Source organism: Mobula birostris, chromosome 15 (genome assembly GCF_030028105.1).
Source record: "Mobula birostris isolate sMobBir1 chromosome 15, sMobBir1.hap1, whole genome shotgun sequence".
Classification (NCBI taxonomy): Eukaryota; Metazoa; Chordata; class Chondrichthyes; order Myliobatiformes; family Myliobatidae; genus Mobula; species Mobula birostris.
In genome coordinates, this window is record NC_092384.1 from 30,854,470 (window position 1) to 30,876,560 (window position 22,091).

Consider the following 22,091-nt stretch of genomic DNA (forward strand, 5'->3'; position numbering starts at 1 on the left):
AAGTACAGACTCATACAGCATTTACAGTCTACTTTGACTGATGTTCTAAAGTAGTTATTGTAATTTATCATTCATATTAGCTGGTACTAAATAAGTCATTTTATGGATAACAATATCAGCTGTGAAACCTATAGTTTTACAGACCATAAATGCATACAGATTCTTCCTTAATTTAAAAATGGAGCATAGCTGATAATCATAAAATAATCAAGTCTCAGAAGTGAGCAGCTGTACTCTTAAACTGATATAAGCACAATCTGCAGATGATCAAAAACAAGAGTGACACACACAGAATACTGGAAGAACTCAGCAGGTGAGGCAGCATCTATGGAAAGGGTAAACAGTTGCTGTTTCAGGCCACAATCCACCTGACACATCATTGCATTATTGCTTTCCACACATGCTTCTTGACCTGCTATTCTTCCAGCATTCTGTGTGTGTGACCCTTAGACAATTAAGTGACAGTCAAAATTATTGGTGTAAATTAAATAACTTGCAAAATGTTGTCAAACAAAATTTCATATTCAATTACTAAATTAAAATCAAATTATACATGAATAATCAATGAGTAAACTGAATAGACCACAGATTAACCAATGAATACATACCTCGTCCTTCTCCCAGTGTCCACAATTCATCATCATCAAAGTGAGAATCTCCTCCAAGGCCCTTTGCTGGGGCAAATGCATGTGCCAGGAGACCATCCTTCCCATCAAATGGGTATCCATCACCGTGTTCTGGATAAGGTTAAAATTATACCGCAGGGTGAGATCCCACATTGATCATCTTTGGTTATAGATCTGTTTTAATTTTTGGTCACCCCAGAAATGCTCAACTGTGTTGTTATTATCACACTCTAAGAGTCAAATTACAGGATCCCTAAAGAGTTACATGGCATTTTTTTTTTCTTTTATTTTCATGATTATTTTATAATATTAAAAGAATGTGTTCTTTTTGATATTGAACTCTCCTCAATACTGAAAATAAACTGATCAAGTTGACAACACCTCAGGTGCAGAATGATTTTGAAACATGCTTTAATGCACTGCAAACAAATTTGTTTGTCTGTTTTCAAATGTGAAGGCTTAACCAGGTGTTTACTGTATATAGTGGGTCAAAAGAACTGATATCCCCAAAGTCTCATTTTATATGTATTTGTCAGACAAGTACCTCATTTGCCTATAATTCAGCATTAATAAGATGGTAATGTGATGAAAACTCTTCGATAAGAAGCAGGGATTCCATCTTTGGAGATGTGCAAAACCTACAGAGGACATTTCAAAACTCTGGACAAGTACCATGTTTGTTAAATCCGCAAATTTCCCCAGTTGCACTGGTAAGAATAGGCAAAGCAGTGTCAGTGTCCTTACCCATTCCAACATCAAGGCACTGTAAATGCTTAAATGGCTTTGGTGGGTGGGCCACATTATCCATTACCTAGCACCAGATTCCTGAAGCAAGTACTCTTCTTCTCATCACTGTCAAAATGTAGTCACAGTGTGCACCTCCACAAAATGCTTTGGAGTTACTTGTCCCTGAAGTATTTAAACATCAGCTCCCTAACCTCTACTATCTAAAACAGGGGTTCCCAACCTTTTTTATGCTATGGACCCCTAATGACTGTAGACCCCAGGTTGGGAACACCCGATTTAAAAAGAAATCAGCAGCTAATACATGGGAACATCAGCAAGAGCAGGCTCCCCTTCAAATTACCCACCATCCCGATTTGTAAACGTTACCACCATTTCTTCATTGTCTCTGTGACTAAATCTTGGAACTCCCTGTCAAAAGCAGTGTGAGACTAATGCCACCAGATGTACAGGAGTTTGAGACTGAAGCTTGGGGAGGGGCAATAAATGCTAGTCTTGCCAGTGATGCCCTCATCCACATCCTAAAATAAAAATAAGTAAGAGAAAACTTTTATTCTGAGGTCTATCACAGCCAAAGATTTCTACAAGGACCAAGAAAATGCTTCAAGTCTGCTATTTTAGATTAGATTTTATTAGAGGACACTCAGTCCTCATTTATTGTCATTCAGAAATGCATGCATGCATTAAGAAATGATACAATGTTCCTCCAGAGTGATATCACAAAAAAAACAAGACAAACCAAAGACTAACACTGACAAGACCACATAATTATAACATATAGTTACAGCAGTGCAAAGCAATACCATTTGATAATTTGATAAAGAGCAGACCATGGGAATGGTAAAAAAAATCTCAAAGTTCCGATCAACTCCTGATAGTCCCCGATAGCAGGCAGCAGAAGGGAGAAACTCTCTCTGCCATAAACCACCAGGCACCAACAATTGTCGATGCATTGGAAGCACCCAACCACAGCCGACTCTTGAGTCCGTCCGAAAACTTCGAGCCTCCGACCAGCCCTTTGACACCGAGCACCATCTCTGCCGAGCGCTTTGACCCCAGCCCCGGCCGCTGAGCAACAAGCAAAGCCAAGGATTCGGGGCCTTCCCCTCCGAAGATTCTGGATCACACAGTAACAGCGGCAGCGAAAAAGGCATTTCAGAAGTTTCTCCAGACGTTCTTCCATTCTCTCACGTCTGTCTCCATCAAATCAGGATGGTGCACGGCATCCTGCTTGACAGATTACAGATTATCATTCACTGGAGCGGCCGCGCAAGCTGAAAAAATTAACTTTGCTACTGACTGGTGGGAATTATTGTCCCATAGCCACTCAAAATGGAGGAGCGTTCAAGCAGATAAGTATCTTCAGTTTCAATGAAAGGAACACACAAAGTGTAAGGAGTGCAAAACATCTCAAATGTTGCAATATTAGTGTCAGGATTGTACTCAACACCTTTGAAATGAAACTGGACAGACAGGAAGTGTCAGTGGTGGGAGCACTTTGGCAACAGAGATCACAATTGTGCAAGTTTCAAAGTCATTATGGGAAGGAATAAGTTTGGTCCTCACACTACCAAATCGGGAGAGGCTGATTTCAAAAACATAAGTACCTAGCGAAAGCAAACTGGGAACAGATGCTTGCAGGTAAAATGACATCTGACAAGACTCCACCTTTCAAGAGAGTTAATGGAGTTCAGAGCCAGCATATTCTGCTATGGGGAAAGGATAAGATTTAAGAAATGTTGATGACAAAGAATACTGAAGGTTTGATCCAGAGAAAAACAGCATTTGAAAGGTAAAGTTAGATGGAATCAGCCCGAGTCTTGTGAAGATATAGAGAGTGTTGAAGACTTAAAGGATTTATGAGGGCAAAAAGAGAGCATGAAGTATCTTAAGCAGGTAGGATTGAGGACAATACAAAGACATTCTGTAGCAGGAGCAAGAGAGTTGCCAAGAAAAGAGTGGGTCTACAGAGGTAATCTGAGAGACTATAAAGGTAATCTGTGTGTGAAACCCATGGGTGTAAGCACGGTTCTAAATGAATACTTGTTATCTATATTCACAAAGCAGTAGGAAATGGAAGATAATGAATTCAAAAAGTGATATGTTGATGGTGGTTCCTTAAGGTTGTCATAGCGAGGGTAGGTAGTGGGGATAAGCTCCCTTTACCTATTAAATGCACTCAATAGTATGCATCTCAAATCACCTCTGGCAACCAAGTCTAGCTCCTGGCCTTCACATGCAGCTTAGGTACTAAGCCTGTTGGAACTGTTTCCACTAACAGGACAAGGGGCAAAGAGAAGTTACTGGTGCCTTAAAACCAATCACTTTGAGCAGATGGGGCTTATCAGCTGTAGACAGCAGCTCATCTCAAAGGACAACTCTGATCTCAAACCTCTTCTGCCTTGCAACTATACCAATTCATGGGGAAGGCTTTGGGAGTCAACTCCAAGGAAAAGTCTGCAGCTAGAGTTCCTAAGGCAGTCCAACGTTGAGGTCAACACTGACTGGTAACTCCTACAATGCTACTGGGGTCAAACTGTATTGATCTCTGCCACTCCTTTATATTCATTGGCTGCATGGAGAGGGGGAGCATGCTGCATTGTGCAACAGCTTTCTCTCTATATCAAAATGCCCTGCCTTGCATGCCTTGCATACCGGCTTGCGTATCATGTATACTGCTAGGACGCAATATATATGGTCAATCCCAACCAACAGAGGGTCTCATGTTGATAATCTGGAGCGTGTCAGTAATAAGACAATAGAAGTGTTAGATGTCCTGGAACACGTAAGGGTGGATAAGTTTCTTGAGCCAGATGAGATATATCCCAGGATGCTATGGGAATCAAGGGAGGAGACAGGTAAAGACCTACAGAGATTTTTGCATCTTCATTAGCCACAGGTGAAGGATCAGAAGATTGGAGGTAACTAATATTGTTTCCTTATTTAAGCAGGACATCAGATATAGGCCAGGTAACTACAGGTTGAGGAGCTTTCTGCCAGTGACAAGGAAGTTATCTGAGAAACTTTAAAGGGATTTTATTAGTATACTTTGAACAGAGAGTGTCAATATGGCTTTGTGAGAGGGAAATCCTGTCTCATTTATTTGATTGAGCTTTTTGAGGAAGTAATTAAGACTGAAGAAGGCAAGTGAGTACACATTATCCTCATGGATTTTAGTAAAATATTTGACAATATCCCACAAGGTAAGTAGGCCCAAAGGTCAAAGCATATGGATCCAAGGTAATCTGGCTGAGGATCCAGAGTGAAAGGAGACATCAGGCGATGGAGGAATTATATTTTTCCGATTGGAAGCCAGTGATAGCAGAGGTTGGTGCTGGGATCTTTGTTGCTTCTGATATATATTAGCCACATGGACGTGAATGTAGGGGATATGATTGGTAAGTTTGCAGATGACATGAAACTTGATGGTGCTTTAGATAGTGAGACAAGGTTTCTAAAGCTACAGCAGGATACAGATCTGATGCAGTGTGAGGTGGAAGATTGGCAAATGGATTTTAATCCTGACAGGTGCGAAGAAAAGCATTTTGAGAAATCAAATGGAAATAAGACATAGACAGTAAATGGTGGAGTGCTAAACAGAATGTTGATGAACACTGGAAAGCTTGGGGATTCAAGGCCAAAGTTCCCTGAAAGTGACATCACAGGCAGATAAGATGACAGACAACGTTTATGTCTTGTTTGCCTTCATAGATGGGGCATAGATTATAAAAGTTAGGATGTTACATTCCACCCTTACAAAACCTTAGAGTATTATATGCAGTTCTGGTCATATCGGAAGGATGTGATTGCTCAAGAGAGAGTCTGGCGAGATTCACCACAATATTGCTTGGACTGGAGGACTTTCGTTATTGGGAGAAATTGGACTTATTTCCCTGGAACAGAGGAAGCAGAGAGGGAACAAAGGCATACAAAAGTATAAAGAAAAGATAGTCAAAATCCTTTTTTTTTCCCCATCTGAGGAGTATGGCTTTAGTTGTTCTGAAGGAAAGTTCCTGTTGATAAGCACAGGTTGATTAGTATCTGGACCAAGCTGCCAGAGGAGCTGGTGGAGGCAGGTACAAACACTAAGCTTAAGAGGCAGTCAGACAGGCACTTGAATAGGCATGGTTAAGAACAATGCGGACAAGCGGCTTCGGTGTAAATGGCTAACAGTTCAACATGGATATGGTGATCCAAAAGTCCTGTTTCTATGCTGTTCCACTCCCTGCCTCTAAAATCAAGCACCACCTGTGCATAGCACAACAGAAGGAGTTAAACATCCCACTTTGATTTTTATCACCTACTTGCCTTTGGCCAGGCGAATTAACATCCCCTGCTGCACCTCTGCTTTATCTCAGACTATTTTTGTTAAGCATTATCTTTCAGATAAGATCATTGATTCAAAAGGCTGAAAATGTTCTAAAAGGAATGTTTTGCTAAGTTTGGTAAAATCAAACAAACAGAGAAATTAAGTTTTACTTACCCTTCATCTATTGTCAGCTAATAGCAAAAAGAATTATTTTGTTTAATAGTTTTAGAGTCATACAGCTCTTCAGCCCACTGAATCTTTGCTGGTCATTAAGCATCATTTACATTAATCCAATCTCTCACTGTCTTATCAATGCCACCCCACTCTAATTCTCATCCCTTGCCCCATAGGTTCTATTTATCACCTAGACACTGAGGGACAAGTCAATAAATAAATTTTTGAAATGTGGGTGGAAACAGGACAACCCAGAGAAACCCATGTAGTCACAGAAAGAACCTACACACTCTACAGACAGTACTGGAGGTTAGGACTGAAGTAGGCTGCTGATGCTGTAAGGTTGTGCTGCCATTATTGTTGAAGTACTTTCCTGAAAAGAAAAGTTTAAGTGACTATTTTAATAACACATCCAAAAAGAAATTTGTGTTATGACAACCACTAATACTAATGAAAATTACCAAGTAGTTTAGGATTCATACAACCAAACTAATTGAGCTATTTCTTAAAAATGTATTTTAGAGTTCATTAATTGTCTTCACAATTGGATGGAAATAAAAGGGTATAATATATTTTTTGATTTTACTTGTGTGAACTGAAGAGCACAAAATCCAAGGAGTTTTCCTTGCTCAACTTCCCAAGTAAGTTGTTAAGACTCAATGAGGCCAATTTTGGGAATTCCACAATTACCTCCTTAAAGATGAAACTTCTATTTTTCTTGCAAAGAAATGGTGATAAGAGCATAGGGACCTTCTACATCAGTAATTTCTCCACCTGAGCATCGATTGGGACCTAGAAAGAGGTCAGTATACTTAGGCGATTCTCAGTAGCTTCCACCAATGGTTTCCAAATAACTTTGCTCCACCAAAGAAAACAAAATGATTAATAAAATAATTAATTCTTTTTATCATGAGGGCGAAGAAGAATTTAGTTGCAGCTGGCTTGGACTTTTGTTTCTCCTTCTAATGCAATCAGTGGGGCAATCTGTTGGTAGTGATACAACTGGTATGTACCAGCTGCCAGATCCTAAAGAGGTGTCCTCCTGTTCACAATGAAGTGAAAATCCCATTGATAAGAGTTGGTATCGAGCAGAAGGCTTAGAACCTGCCATTTCATCAAGATTACATAGAGAAACGCTGATTCAAATATTTGCTAAAAGAGAACAGTTGTCCAAATACTTCCATTACAACTTTTTCAATTTGAAGTAACTTAAAGAGGAAGCATCATTTAAAACTTCCTTTCAGATATCTGGATGTGACCTTTTCAATATCCATGTTGTGCATTAAAAACACAGTTTTGGCTTATCATCCCTCTTTCAAGAGTTGTTTTGGTTACAATGAAAATAATGTTACCCCAGCGCCCAAAGTTGATCATGATGTCCGCGTCACCATCGTAAACCCTTGAAAATTTCAGTGGCGTGAAGTCACTCCACACCTGAAAAGCCCGAGCAAAAGCGTCATCAACTGTTTCTTCATCCAGATCTTGAGTGTAGCCCAAAATCCTGACAGAAGAACCAAAAGATGTTAAATTAGAATGAACTAATTGCTATGCAGAACAATGATAATCAAAACATTTCTACCAATTCTTATGATAATACATCTATTAAAATACATTTATCTCAACTAAATCTAAGTCTGTTTGGCATAATCAATGACACTAAAGGATAATTTTGTTCATGTTCACAAGATGGTGTATCAACCATTTGTTGGTTAGCATATTATCATGCATCTTTTTTGATTAGTATATTATCTATTAGATAATAAAATTTAGGAATATTCTAAAATTAAAAACTGATATATTTTATTTTGCAGCCAGTTTGGAAAACATATAATTACAAAATAGATTCCAAGCATTTAAAAGCATCTTACAAGTCACATTCGTTATTTAGACGTGTGTAAATAGACACCTGCCTGTAAGTTAGTCTATTATTTTCCCATTTTGGCTTCTGAGGGAAAAAGTTGTAATTTGCTAAATCAGGAACTCCACATCGTGGCTTTTTCATCACATTTACTGTTTCGGAGTCCAATTTTCCAGTTTGAGGCAGTCCAAAAAACTTCTGCATTTTCTTCAGTGTGTCCGACAACACCACAAGGTCACACCTTTCTTTCGGACAGCCATAGAATTTATTCAAGTATATCTGATGCAAAAACACAAGTGAATAAGTTTGACTGCATGCGTTTGCGTGGAAAATGAACGGTCATTGAGTAAAGTGGTACAGCATTACTTGGAAAAGCTAAACATCTTTGACATTGTGCCACACGAGGCTGCTAAACAAGATAAGAGCCTATGGTATTACAGGAAAGATACTAACGTGGATAGTTGATAGAGGAGACTGAGGTCCTTTAACATCTGCCGGACGATGCTGAGGATGTTCTACGAGTCCGTGGTGGCCAGTGCTATAATGTTTGCTGTTGTGTGCTGGGGTAGCAGACACCAACAGAATCAACAAACTCATGCGTAAGGCCAGTGATGTTGTGGGGATGGAACTGGACTCTCTCACGGTGGTGTCTGAAAAGAGGATGCTGTCTAAGTTGCATGCCATCTTGGTCAATGGCTCCCATCCACTACATAATGTACTGGGTGGGCACAGGAGTACATTCAGCCAGAGACTCATTCCACCGAGATGCAACACAGAGCGTCATAGGAAGTCATTCCTGCCTGTGGCCAACAAACTTTACAACTCCTCCCTTGGAGGGTCAGACACCCTGAGCCAATAGGCTGGTCCTGGACTTATTTCATAATTTACTGGCATAACTTACATATTACTATTTAACTATTTATGGTTCTACTACTATTTATTATTTACGGTGCAATTGTAATGAAAACCAATTTCCCCCAGGATCAATAAAGTATGACTATGACTATGACTATGACTAGAAGATTGGCTGACTGGCAGGAGGCAAAGAGGGGGAGTAATAGAGGTCTTTTCTGGTTGGCTGCTAGTGATTACAGGTGTTCCAAAGGGGTTGTTATTTGGACCACTTATTTTATATGTGAATGATCTGGATAACAGAATTGATGGCTTTGTGGCCAAGTTTGCAGATGATATGAAGATAAGTGAAGATAGAAGCTGCAGTGTTGAAGCAGAGAGCATGCAGGACTTGGTCAGATTAGGAGAATGGGCTCAGAAGTGGCAGATGGAATACAGTGTAGGGACGTGTATGGGCATGAAGTTGGGTAGAAAGAATCAAGGCGTAAGCTGCTTTTTAAATGGAGAGGAAATTCAGAAATCAGAGGTGCAACAGGACGTGGGAGACCTTGTGCAGGATGCCATAAATGTTAACTTGCAGTTTAAATCAGTAGTAAGGAAGCCAAATGCAATGTTAACATTTATTTTGAGAGAACAGAATTTAAAAGGATGTAATGCAGAGAATTTTAAGCCATTGGTCAGACTGCACTTGGAAAAAGGTGAGCAGTGTTGGGCCCCTTATCTAAGAAAGATGTGTTGACATTGGACAGGGTCCAGAGGAAGTTCATGAGAATGATACTGGAAATGGAAGGGTTAACATAAGAAGATCATTTGATAGCTCAGGGACTGTACTTGCTGGAGTTTAGTATGAGAAGGAACCTCACTGAAACCTATCAAATATTTGGAAACATAGATAAAGCAGACTGGAGAGGATGCTTCCTATAGAGGGGGAGCCTAGGACCAGAGGACGCAGCCTCGGAATACAAGGATGTCCCTTGGGAACACAGATGAGGAGGAATTTCTTTAGCCAGAGGGTAGTGGATCTGTGGAATCCATTGCCAGAGGCAGCTTTAGAGGCCAAGTCATTGGGTATACTTAAAGCAGAGGTTAACAGGTTCTTGATTAGTAAGTGTATCAAAGGTTACAGGGAGAAGGCAGGGGAATGGTGTTGGGAGGGATAATAACTGAGACTTGATGGAATGGCAGAGCAGGCTCAATGTGCCAAATGGCCTAATTCTGCTCCTGTGGTCTTACGGAGTCAACCATGGGCAATATTTACAAGCAATGAAACCATTCAGTGTCTTCCAAAGTATGGAATTAACTATTTTAGCTGGGCTTACAATTTACAGAGTAGGTCACCGGATTTGGGATTGAGGAGAAAGGGGAGAGAAAGCCTTCATAACTCAGGCTGATTTGGAATCAATATTTTAACATTCTTCAAAAGTGATTCAAAATTTATGGTTAATTAGGCAATTGAAAGTCTAAAAGCGTCCTTCCATCTGCACAAATAATACGCACACTGCACATTCAATGGTACATCAACTGGCGATTTGCCATCAGTCCTCACAATAAAAACTAACATTCTTGATCTTGAAAGATGCCAGTTTATTTGAGGTAAAAGGTTGACATTCAAAACACATTGATATGGGGGTAATTTTTCTTTGATAATTTGAAATATATGTAATGGACACACAAAACTAATTATACTATAACATTTGTTCTGCAAAGAATATTTCTAAATTACAGACAATTTTGAAAGGAAATGTTTAAAAATATGCTTTACATAAACAGTAGTTCCGATTATCTTTTCCCTCCTTGAGATGGCCCTGATTGTTGAAACGAACAGATGTTATCAAGGCCATATTATGCTTTCACTTAAGAGACTTTGAACCAAAATAATTCCTGAGCATACCAGATTTTTTTTACTTCGCTTTGGCAGCTCGTGGAAGCAAACGAAAACATCAGCCCAGCAAACTTTAAACGCCATTTGCAAGGCAACAGTGATAAAAAGTTTAACAACTCCCCAACTTACAGTGGCTATTTCCTGGTCTGTTTTCGTGCTGTTATCACCTGGAAACTTCACTATGCCTGTCGGCGCCGCTACAGCCTGCCGGACCCCGATGGTGCAGAGCAAAGTTACTTCTAAAACTAAACGGCAAAAATTGTTGGTTGCTTTGATAGTCATTTTCTTCCAATGGGAGGACAATTACTTAAAGTCGAAAAGCAAATATCACAGCTCTGAGATCCTTCACTGCAGAAAGGCAATGCTACTTTTAACTCAAGATTGCCATCATAAGATTCAGGGACAGGACAACTATGTACGGTCGTTACTCGCTCCTGTCGAGTCAAATACTTTGTACTTACAGATGCGCAGACGCGATCAATCTGCTGGGCAGAGAACTGGCGGAAGTAGAAAAAAACCCACCGAAGGAAATGCAATTTCTGGCATTTGGAGCGTTGTTTTCCCTAGATCTTGTGGAAATCTGAAATGCACACATCTGCCAGATGAGAGCACTTCTGTCAGTACTTAAAATGTCTTCTAAACAGCCGAATTTCCATTACATGTTCAGAAAATATGGAAATAAAAGCGATGAAGCTATTAATCTGCTTTTGATTTTCTTTTTCCATTCCAAATAGGTGTTTTCTAGCTTCCCAGGGACAACTGGTTTATATCTCACAATTACATGCACTATCTTAACTTGTTGACAATGAAAAAAGGAGGATTTTTAAACCATGATTGCAAAAACAATCTGTCGAATACAATAATGAGTAGAAAATAAACAATTTTTAAGTCATGTCGACAATGTTGGATAGTTTTCAATGTCATTGGTAGAAACTTAAGCAAATCAGAGAATATTACAATACAGAAAAATACTCTAAAACAATTTGGAAGTTCAAAATAAATTCTAAAATAAATCTTAAATGCAAGAAAGATTTACAATTTTAAACTTAGAAGGTTGTGCACTAAACTTGTTAGGTGAGTGTAACAGACACAACGCTGGAGATGCCATAAGACTATGAGACCAATGAGTAGAATAAGGCTATTCAGCCCATCGAGTCTGCTCTGCCATTCCATCATGGCTGATTTGTTATCCCTCTCAACCCTATTCTCCCACCTTCCCCTAGTAACCTCTGACGCCCCAATTAATCAAGAACCTATCAAACTTTGCCTTAAATATACCCACTGACTTGGCCTGCACACTGTCTGTGGCAAAGAATTCCACAGATTCTCCACCATCTGGCTGTAGAAATATTGCCTCATCTCTGTTCTAAATTGACATTCCACAACTTTGAGGCTGTACTCTTTGGTCCTGGATTCCCCCACTACAGGAAACATCCGTTCCACATCCACTTGCTAGGTCTGGATAGAGACCTAGCGATATTGGAAAGATTTCAAGGAGATTACTCCCTCATTCTTCTAAACTCCAGTGAGTACAGGTCCAGAGCCGCTAATACTACTCATATATTAACCTTTTCATTCCTGGGATCATTCTTGTGAACCTCCTCAGGACTCTCTCCAATGCCAGCACATCCTTTCTTAGATAAGGGATCAAAAATTGCTTACAATACAATAAGGAGGCAAGTGTGGTCTGACCAGTGCTTTATAAAACCTCAGCATTACATCTTTGCTTTTGTATTCTAGTCCTCTTGAAATGAATGCTAACATTGCATATGCCTTCCTTACCACCAATTCAACCTGGAAGTTAACCTTTGGGGAATCCTGCAGGAGGACTCCAAAGTCTGTATCTCTGAGTTTTGAATATCCTCACCATTTACAAAATAGTCCATGCCATTATTCCTTCTGCCAATGTGCATGACCATCCACTTCCCTGCATTATATTCCATTTGCCACTTCTTCACCCAATCCCCCCAATCTGTTTTAGTCCTTCTGCAGAAACCTTGCTTCCTTAAGACTACCTGCCCTTCCACCTATCTTCGTATCATTCACAAATTTGACCACAATGCCATCACTTCCTTCATTCATATCATTGGCAGGCAATGAGAAAAGAAGTGGTCCCAATACCGAGCCCTTTGGAACACCACGAGTCACTGGCAGCCAACCAGAAAAGGCCCCCTTTATTCCCATTCTTTGTCTGCTGCCAGTCAGCCAATCTTTTATCCATTCTAGTACCTTTCCCATAATACTATGGGCTCCTATTTCATTGAGCAACCTCATGAGCAGCAGTTTATTAAAGGCCTTCTGAAAATCCAAATAAACAACATCCACTAACTCTCCTTTACAGTGCCTATAAAAATGTACTCACCCCTTGGAAGTTTTCATGTTTTATTATTTTACAACATTGAATCACAGTGGATTTAATTTAGCTTATTTGACACTTCAACAGATAAAGACTTTTTCGTGTTAAGAGGAAAACAGATCTCTACCAAGAGATCTAAATTAATTACAAATATAAAATACAAAACAATTGATTGCATAAGTATTCACTCCCTTTAATATGACACACCAAATCAACACTGGTGCATCCAATTGGTTTTAGAAGTCACATAATTAGTTAAATGGAGATCACTGGTGTACAGTCAAGGTGTTTCAAATGATTGTAATAAAAATACACCTGTATTTGGAAGGTCCAACTGTTAGTGAGTCAGTATCCTGGCAAAAACTACACCATAAAGACAAAACTACACTCCAAGCAACTTCATGAAAAGGTTATTCAAAAGCACAAGACAGGAGATGGATACAAGAAAATGTCCAAGTCACTGAATATCCTTGGAGTACAGTTAATTCAATTATCAAGAAATGGAAAGAACATGACACAGTTGTAAAACTGTCTAGAGCAGGCCGTCCCCACTGAGTGACCAAGCAAGAAGGGGACTAGTGAGGGAGGCCACAAAAGACCTATGACAACTCTGGAGGAGTTACAAGTTTCAGTGACTGAGATAGGAGAGACTGTGCATACAACAACTGTTACCCGGGTGCTTCAGCAGTCACAGCTTTATAGGAGAGTGGCAAAGAGAAAGCTACTGTTGAAAAAAACTCACATGACATCTTAACTAGAGTTTGCCAGAAGGCATGTGAGAGACTCTGAAGTCCGCTGGAAGAAGGTTCTATAGTCTGATAAAACCAAAATTAAGCTTTTTGTCTATCAGACTAAACACTATGTTTGGCACAAGCCAAACACCGCACATCATCAAAAGGGGATTTAGATAGGCACAGAAGTGTTAATTATTTGCAGGGCAGAAAGGAAAGGGGATTGTTCTGCTTAAAATTTGGGCAAATGAACACCACAGTAATGTAATGATTTGCTAATTTAGTCATTGTTAAAGAATACTTTCACTAAACTTGTTCAGATGCCAAACTATCACATCTCATGCATGGATTGCACAGCACATTCATTGCCTTGTATTGACACCCTTCCCCTACTCCTCCTATTTAAGCAATTTAATTAATCCCACTGGTCTATGTTGTTCTGTAGTAATCCCCATCCTCCACCCTTCATTATTTAACATGTCGCAGTTGAATCGGCTTCCCATGCAGTGCTCCCTAGTGTGCCTTATTTTTTCTATAACCTTTTATGATCTCTATTTAAATATCCTACAAGTTAAGAAAATGTCCTTAATTTATGGAAACTGTGACGATTTTGAACACTACTGTCGAATCCCTTCTTGATTTACTCCTCACATTGCACAAGAAGTTTGATTATTTTGTTTTTTTTAAATATAGTGATTTTATTCTATTTCCTGTCATCCCACCCCTGCCAACCTTGGGGTACTTTCAAGTAGACTGTGTTTAGTATTGATAATATGTTAGTTAAATGTTGCTGGTCAAACTGGAGAGAAACCTCTGGAATCCGCAGATGTGCAGTTACAATGGAAATTAAGGACATTTCAGAAAGAGATGCTCCTTCAATGCCATAATCCTTTGCCAACAGATTTAGCCCTTAAACAACTGCACCAGCTTGAAATTGATTTTCTACAGTACTTCTGTAAAGAGAGGTTGAATCTCTTAGGGCCAAGGCATTCAGGAGTAAGTGATTTATTTATTGATTTGTTAAGTGGCAATCAGCCATCAAAACCCCCCAAAATACCCCCCACAGGGTATTTCTTCTGCAGAAAATTAGCATTGCTCTTTGAATAAAATAAATCTGCTTCTTTTACCTCCTTCTCTTAATTAAAATTCCACTTTGGTTTATTTTGTTCCTGCAAATAATTTACATGTAATTGCTGTTTAATGTGGCAGACACAGAATGTAGGGGAAACTCTTCATGCTTCCAGGTTTGAGAATGACTCACCCAGACAGGCAGAAGCCATGGCAGTGCCCTCTATCCTATTTGACCACTGACCACTTTATAGAGCTAGTAAGGACAGCATCCAGGTCAGACAGAAAACTGTCTCCATTGCCAATAATTGTCACCCACAAATGTACACAGACAGTTTATTAGGGGTTTATTCATGAGATAGGTTTGTGGACACAGGGTTATTAGTGTCGATAACAGAGTTAAGACTGGAGAGGCAATTTGGATTACCAGTGCAGGGGGTGAAACAATTGAGAGCTGAGAGAATTGAGCCTTGGGTGCTGGAGATTGGGGAGTGCAAATTTCTCAATGGCAAGGCAGACCAAGAAAGAGAAGAGATCGGACACAGCATCAGAATGCAGCCACCCCGGCCTGAATGAGGAGTGAACATGAGCAGGGTCCATTCAGCGGTTAGGTCAAAGATCAAAAGGACAATTCGTGAGGGGGTGCCATTGGGGCGAGGTTCTTGTAGCCATTCAAATAGAGGCTACCCCAAACCCTCCTGTACATCGATCAAAGGGACTGAGAGACTTGTCAGGTTACTGTGACAATCTTCCATTATGGCATGGAGTATGAAATGTTGCCTGTGAACAGAAAACAAAGATACCTTGCTGCCCCTGCACACAGAGTAACTACTGATAGCCACTACCGAGTTTCAGCTCTCAGATACTGAAGGGACAAAAATAACGACTTGATTAAACTGCTATGGGCCAATGGGGAAGGAGGAAATCTTCTATCGGATTGAGGTCTGAAAATGATGTCAAGTCTGGTTCATCAGAACTGAAAAAGCGTGTGTGAGCAAGGAGGCCTACAAATCTGACTCAGTTACACCAGTTCTGTCTGGAGGAATGGAACAAAATTCCAGCAACTTACTGTGAGAAGCTTGTGGAAGCCTATCCAAATCACTTGACCCAAGTTAAACAATTTAAAGGCAATGCTACCAAATACTAACAGTGTATGTAAACTTCTGGCCTACTGGGAAAGTGATGAAAGAAATAAAAGCTGAAATGAATGATTCTCTCTACTATTATTCTGCCATTTCACATTCTTAAAATGAAGTAGTGATCCCAACTGACCTAAGACAGGGAATGTTTTCTAGGATTAAATGTCAGGAATTGTGAAAAACTGAGTTTAAATGTATTTGGCTAAGGTATATGTAAACTTCTGACTTCATCTGTCGATGCCCTGAAGTGCAGTTTGACAGCAGAGTTTCCAGTGGGGACAGAGAAACTGGGCAAAAATATTTGAATAGAGCAGCTTGGTCAATTAATTGGCCACTTTAAATTGCCTCTATTGTGTAGCTGAGTGACAGAATCAGAGGAGAGGTGACGAGAAAGTGGGAGGATTAAATGGGATCTTTGTAAATGTTTACTTGATAGTCAGTGGGCTGAAGTCCTGCTTGTGTGCTGTGTGACTCTATAACCATATGCAAAGATATATATCTTTCTAAATGGCCCTAGCTATTATTTACAATTAACATTTTTAACGCCTGAATAATAGTGACAATTTTTGAGGACCTTTTAAACCTTAGGCTGAGCTAATTGCAGCAACTTTGCCACTTCAAATTCTTATGCACAAGGTTTGAAATACCCATCAGAAAGTTAATATCCTGATACCTTATGATATTTTGTTAAAGAAAATGCTTTGCAGCCAATCTCCAGATGTCAATGAATATATAAACAAAAGATGGTTAGGGTTTGTATGACAAGCCTCTGCAATTATTGTTTTGCCAACTATGGTACATACTGTAACTTAAGTGCCACAATAACCCCCTTTTTTTGAACAAGCAGCACCAGATGTGATTGTGATTAGCTCCCTGAAGGGGTAAAATATTTATGCTTGCTATTCTTCAGATTGTCAATCTTGCTAGTCTGTGAATGGGCTCAGAAAGAGGAAACATCGCGTTGCTTTTAAAGGTGAAAAATAATTTTTAAAATTTGAATTAATTCAACCAGTCTTCTGAAACATCTGAACATCGTGTGTTGTGTAAAACTGACAAAAAAACAGAACTACCTTAACTCTTCAATTGAGGGTGAGGTAGAAAGAGGGGGTAAATATTTATAAAACAAAAGCATCTTGTTTCTTGCGTTGGGTTTCACGAACAGCTACAACACACGAATGATGGAAGTAAGTGAAAACAGCAACTAATACACTTGCATATATTGAAGGCCCTTGTCTCCTGCACTCTTCCCACATTGACTTGTGGACTTCAGCTAACAATGTTGCATGGGGGGGTGGGGGACATCTATCCTCAGTCACTTGTCCTTAGTGTCTTATTTGTATCTGCTGTCTGTTCTATTCTGTTTCCATAAATCATTTGTTTAATGGAGAAAAATACCCCTTCTGAGTGAAGAGTCACACCTGGTTGATGAAAGGAGGCAAGGGAGCTCAAAATCAGGTTTCTTATCACTGAGATGAGAAAATCTGCAGATTCCAGAAGTCCAAAGCAACGCACACAAAATGCAGGACAAGATGACGGGCTTTGGCCTGAAACGTCGACTGTTTGCTCTTTTACATAGATGCTGCCTGGCCTGCTGATTCGCTCCAGCATTTTGTGTGACATCTATCGTGAAATGCATTGTTTTGCCAAAAGCAATACAGTGCAAGACATAAAGATTACTCTAAGTTTTAAAAAATAAATTGTGCAAAAGAGAAATAGCAAGGCAGTATTCATGGACCATTCCAAACTCTGATGGGGGAAGAGGAAGAAGCTGATCCAAAAACATTTTGTGTGGGTCTTCAGGCTCCTGTACCTCCACCTCTAGGGGAGTATTGAGGAAAGAGCATGTCCTAGGTAGTAAAGAGCCTTAATGATGGATGCCACCTTCTTGAAGCACTACCTTCTGAACGTGTCCTGGATGGTGGATAGGGTAAAGGCTGATAACTCACCTTATGATGACATCCAGGGCATCATCATATAAGCCAGCCATAGACTGGCTTGATGTGGATGGCTGCCAAATGGGCTCAAGCAGATGTCAAGTCGGATCTACCAGGAGATCTGCAAGTTAGTAAAAATTTTCCTCGTGATAGTGATCAGGGATGTGGTTATCCATGCTGAGAATGCCAGGCACAAGATTGCAATGGATATAGACATTAGACTGCAGATACTGAAATCTGTCGCAAAAGGAACATCCGCTGGAGGAACTCACAGTTCGAACAGCATCCATGATGAGAAAGGAAGAGCCGACAATCAGACAGAAACTCTTTACTCAAATGTGCAGTGTCTTGAGCCAAAAAAATCAACGGTTCCTCCCCACCCCCACACAAACACAGATTTTCCTTGATCCACTGTGCTCTTCCAGCTGTTTACTTTTTACTGCTAAGGATATGGTGTATACTTCAAAAAACACAAGGCTACACTTTCTATGTTGTCTGAAGTCTCCACCCTTTCTACCCCTTGGTTATACTGATGCAGCCTGAGAATTTATTTTGTGTAAGAAGATATAGTTTATTTGATGTCAGAATCAAGTTTATTATCATAGAACCATAGAACACTACAGTACAGAAAACAGGCTATTCGGCCCTTCTAGTCTGTGCCGAAACTTTATTCCACTAGTTCCATTGACCTGGACCCAGTCCAAAACCCTCCAGACCGCCCCCATCCATGTATCTATCCAATTTATTCTTAAAACTTAAAGAGTAAGCCCACATTTACCACGTCAGATGGCAGCTCATTCCACACTCCCACCATTCTCTGAGTGACGAAGTTCCTCCTAATGTTCCCTCTAAACCTTTCCCCTTTCACCCTAAAGCCATGTCCTCTTGTATTTATCTCTCCTAATCTAAGTGGAAAGAGCCTACTCGCATTTACTCTGTCTATATCCCTCACAATTTTGTAAAACTCGATCAAATCTCCCCTCATTTTTCTACGCTCCAAGGAATAAAGTCCTAAGCTGTTCAATCTTTTCCTGTAACTCAACTTCTGAAGTCCCAGCAACATGCTAGTAAATCTTCTCTGCACTTTTTCAATCTTACTGATAATCCTTCCTATGGTTAGGTGACCAGAACTGCACACAATACTCCAAATTTGGCCTCACCAGTGTCTTATACAACCTCACCATAACATCCCATCTCCTACGCTCAATACTTTGATTGAGTATGCAATGCCAGGATGCCAAAAGCCTTCTTTACAACCCTGTCTACCCGTGACGCCACTTTCAGGGAATTATGTATCTGAACTCCCAGATACCTTTGTTCCTCCACACTCCTCAGTGCCCTACCATTTACTGTGCATGTCCTACCTTGATTTGTCCTTTCAAAATGCAACACCTCACACTTGTCTGCATTAAATTCCATCTGCCATTTTCTGGCCCATTTTGCCAGTTAGTCCAGATCCCTCTGCAAGCTTTGAAAGCCTTCCTCGCTGTCCACAACGCCCCCAATCTTAGTGTCATCAGCAAACTTGGTGATCCAATTTACCACATTATCATCTAGATCACTGATATAGACGACAAACAATAATGGTCCCAGCACAGATCCCTGAGGCACACCACTAGTCATAGGCCTCCAGTCTGAGAAGCAATCATCCACTTCCACTCTCTGTCTTCTCCCACACAACCAATTTCGAATCCAGTTTACAACTTCTCCGTGGATACCTAGTGTCTGAACCTTCTGAACTAACCTCCCATGTGGGACCTTGTCAAAGGCCTTACTAAAGTCCATGTAGACAACATCCACAGCCTTTCCTTCATCTACTTTCTTGGTAACCTCCTTGAAAAACTCTACAATATCAGTTAAACATGATCTACCACGCACAAAGCCATGCTGACTATCCTTAATCAGCCCTTGGCTGTCACAGAATGTCACCTGAACATTCCAGTGGTATTTCCTTACTTATATCCCAGCATAATATCACTAGGTTGTTCTGTTGAGCCAAACATGTTGGATGATTTTGAGTGTTGCACAATGCAATTTTATCACTTAATATCAAAACAAAAAAATTGCATGTATTTTCTGGAAAATCTTACATTGTGGTGCATGGTTCTTAAATACATCACAACTTTCATGAATTCTCTTTTCAAAGTGTGAGGTAAGTAATTAAAACACACAGCAAACATTTGAATTTTATTAGTAATTCTGTCCTGGGACACAAGAGTTCAAAGGAGTGCAGGCTTGGGAGAGGTGATGGGGAGATGAATGATATTTTGCTAATATGTTTTGAGAGCCCACAGCATTTCAACTTAGACAGATTTTCTTTAGCACTTAATGATTTGGTCTCTGGAGATATGATTTCTTTAACAAATTAGGGTTATCCATTATCACTGGAAAAAATACTGCATCATACTAATAATTCTGCTTGTCTTGTTATTTTTGTACAAATCCCCTTTGACAACCTGTATGGATTTAATTACTCATTAGTGTTTTAGGTTTGTAGGAATTGAAAGGTTGAATTAATGACACAAGAGACCGAGTGTTTTATATTTTATGACAGAATTTAATTAAACTGGCGCACTTATCAAAGTAAAATAACAGCAAGACTTGAAGTGTTGAAACTCCAACTGTAGGATTTTAAAGAAATGTCTAACGCCCAGTAATTTTCTCAGTGTGTAGGATTTAATGTCACATTGGAATTAGAGCATAATTTTGAACAAAAAATATTTTGTGTATCTTAAAGGCACAATATGATAAGGTACCTTGCATTCCTGTTAGCACATCTCAATTTCAAAGAAGCATTAGGTGGTGTCATCAGCAAACATTGGGTCAGAACTTCCCAAGAAATGCCCTCTAAATGGTTGGAAGTGCAGGATCATGACAAAGCTGTGGCCAGGTGTTGGATTCTGCAAAGAGTTCAATAGCTTCTGTTATTCAAGGTTTGTGCTACCTTGAAGCACAAACTCTCTGCAGTTCTCTGGTAGCTGCAATGTAGAGTCTACCAGCACCCCCCCCCCCCCAAATCCCATCCCCGCTTCCCAGACTGCCATAGAAGAAAGGCAAGTGCAAGTTTTTATTCTGTTTCCAAGTGACTTAATACCTTTCAACATTTTTACTCATTCCATTAGAAAGTTGTATTTTTGATGTTAGTAGTTTCTGAATAGTTTAGCATGCCCTTGCATTCAGAACCATTCAAAGCTTTGGCAGCCAGTAAAAACTTGGGAAGGTGGTGGGGGGGGGGAGGGTAGCTTTCAAGGTAGGACTTATTTAGGTCCTCCCAGTTGATATCAGGTCTTCTCAAGCAGAGCATTGGCTTCAAGATGATGATGGTTTTAGGCAGTGTAGACATTGGCTAATTTGGAAATAAATCCATAGCTGGCACGTCTGTCCACAATAATCTAGAGTGGGCTCTGCTGCTAAAGGCCAGGTAAGGCACAAAACCGGTTTCTATTACTGTAGTTGTCGCTCACCTGCTGAATGATTGCAACATTTTATTTAGCTAATTACTAATCCATTGTTAATTACCTCTAGAAGTGCCAGTGAATCTTCATAATTGAACCAAGACAGAAGGAAGCTAAGTATATCAGATCCTGGAGAGTGCCTGCAGTTGAAGATTATTGATGCCCAGTTCACTTAGTGATGTCCTTGGAATGGGGGCAGAGTACTGACATGGATTGAAAATTGGCTGGCTGACAGAAAACAAAGAGTAGTGATTAATGGGTCACTTTCGGAATGGCAGGCGGTGACAAGTCAGATACCGCAGGGTTCGGTGCTGGGACCACAGCTGTTTCCAATATAAATTAATGATTTAAATGAAGGGATTAAAAGTAATATTAGCAAATTTGCAGATGACACAAAGCTGGGTGGTAGTGTGAAATGTGAGGAGGATGTTATGAGAATGCAGGGTGACTTGGACAGGCTGGGTGAGTGGGCGGATGCATGCAGATGAAGTTTAATGTGGATAAATGTAAGGTTATCCACTTAGGTGGTAAAAACAGGAAGGCAGATTATTATCTAAATAGAGTCAAGTTAGGAAAAGGGAAAGTACAATGAGATCTAGGTGTTCTTGTACATCAGTCACTGAAAGCAAGCATGCAGGTACAGCAGGCAGTGAAGAAAGCTAATCGCATGCTGGCCTTCATAACAAGGGGAATTGAGTATAGGAGCAAAGAGGTCCTTCTGCAGCTGTACAGGGCCCTGGTGAGACCACACCTGAAGCATTGTGTGCAGTTTTGTTCTCCAAATTTGAGGAAGGACATTCTTGCTATTGAGGGAGTGCAGCGTTGGTTCACAAGGTTAATTCCGCGATGGCAGGACTGTCATATGTTGAGAGATTGGAGCGACTGTGCTTTTATACACTGGAATTTAGAAGGATGAGAGGGGATCTGATTGAAACATATAAGATTATTAGGGGATTGGACACG

General features: G+C 40.1%; 1 protein-coding gene across 1 annotated transcript in view; it reads right to left on the reverse strand.

The window, feature by feature from the left end:
* Positions 1-10,926, reverse strand: part of mmp2 (matrix metallopeptidase 2) — a 37,077-nt gene extending 26,151 nt beyond the window's left edge. Inside the window, exons 1-4 of the mRNA XM_072279547.1 lie at positions 10,575-10,926; positions 7,764-7,990; positions 7,206-7,354; positions 609-737 (exon numbers count right to left, since the gene is read on the reverse strand). Coding sequence (XP_072135648.1) covers positions 609-737; positions 7,206-7,354; positions 7,764-7,990; positions 10,575-10,727 — 658 coding nt within the window. The 5' untranslated portion in view covers positions 10,728-10,926. The remainder of the gene's footprint in view (positions 1-608; positions 738-7,205; positions 7,355-7,763; positions 7,991-10,574) is intronic.
* Positions 10,927-22,091: the final 11,165 nt, after the last annotated feature.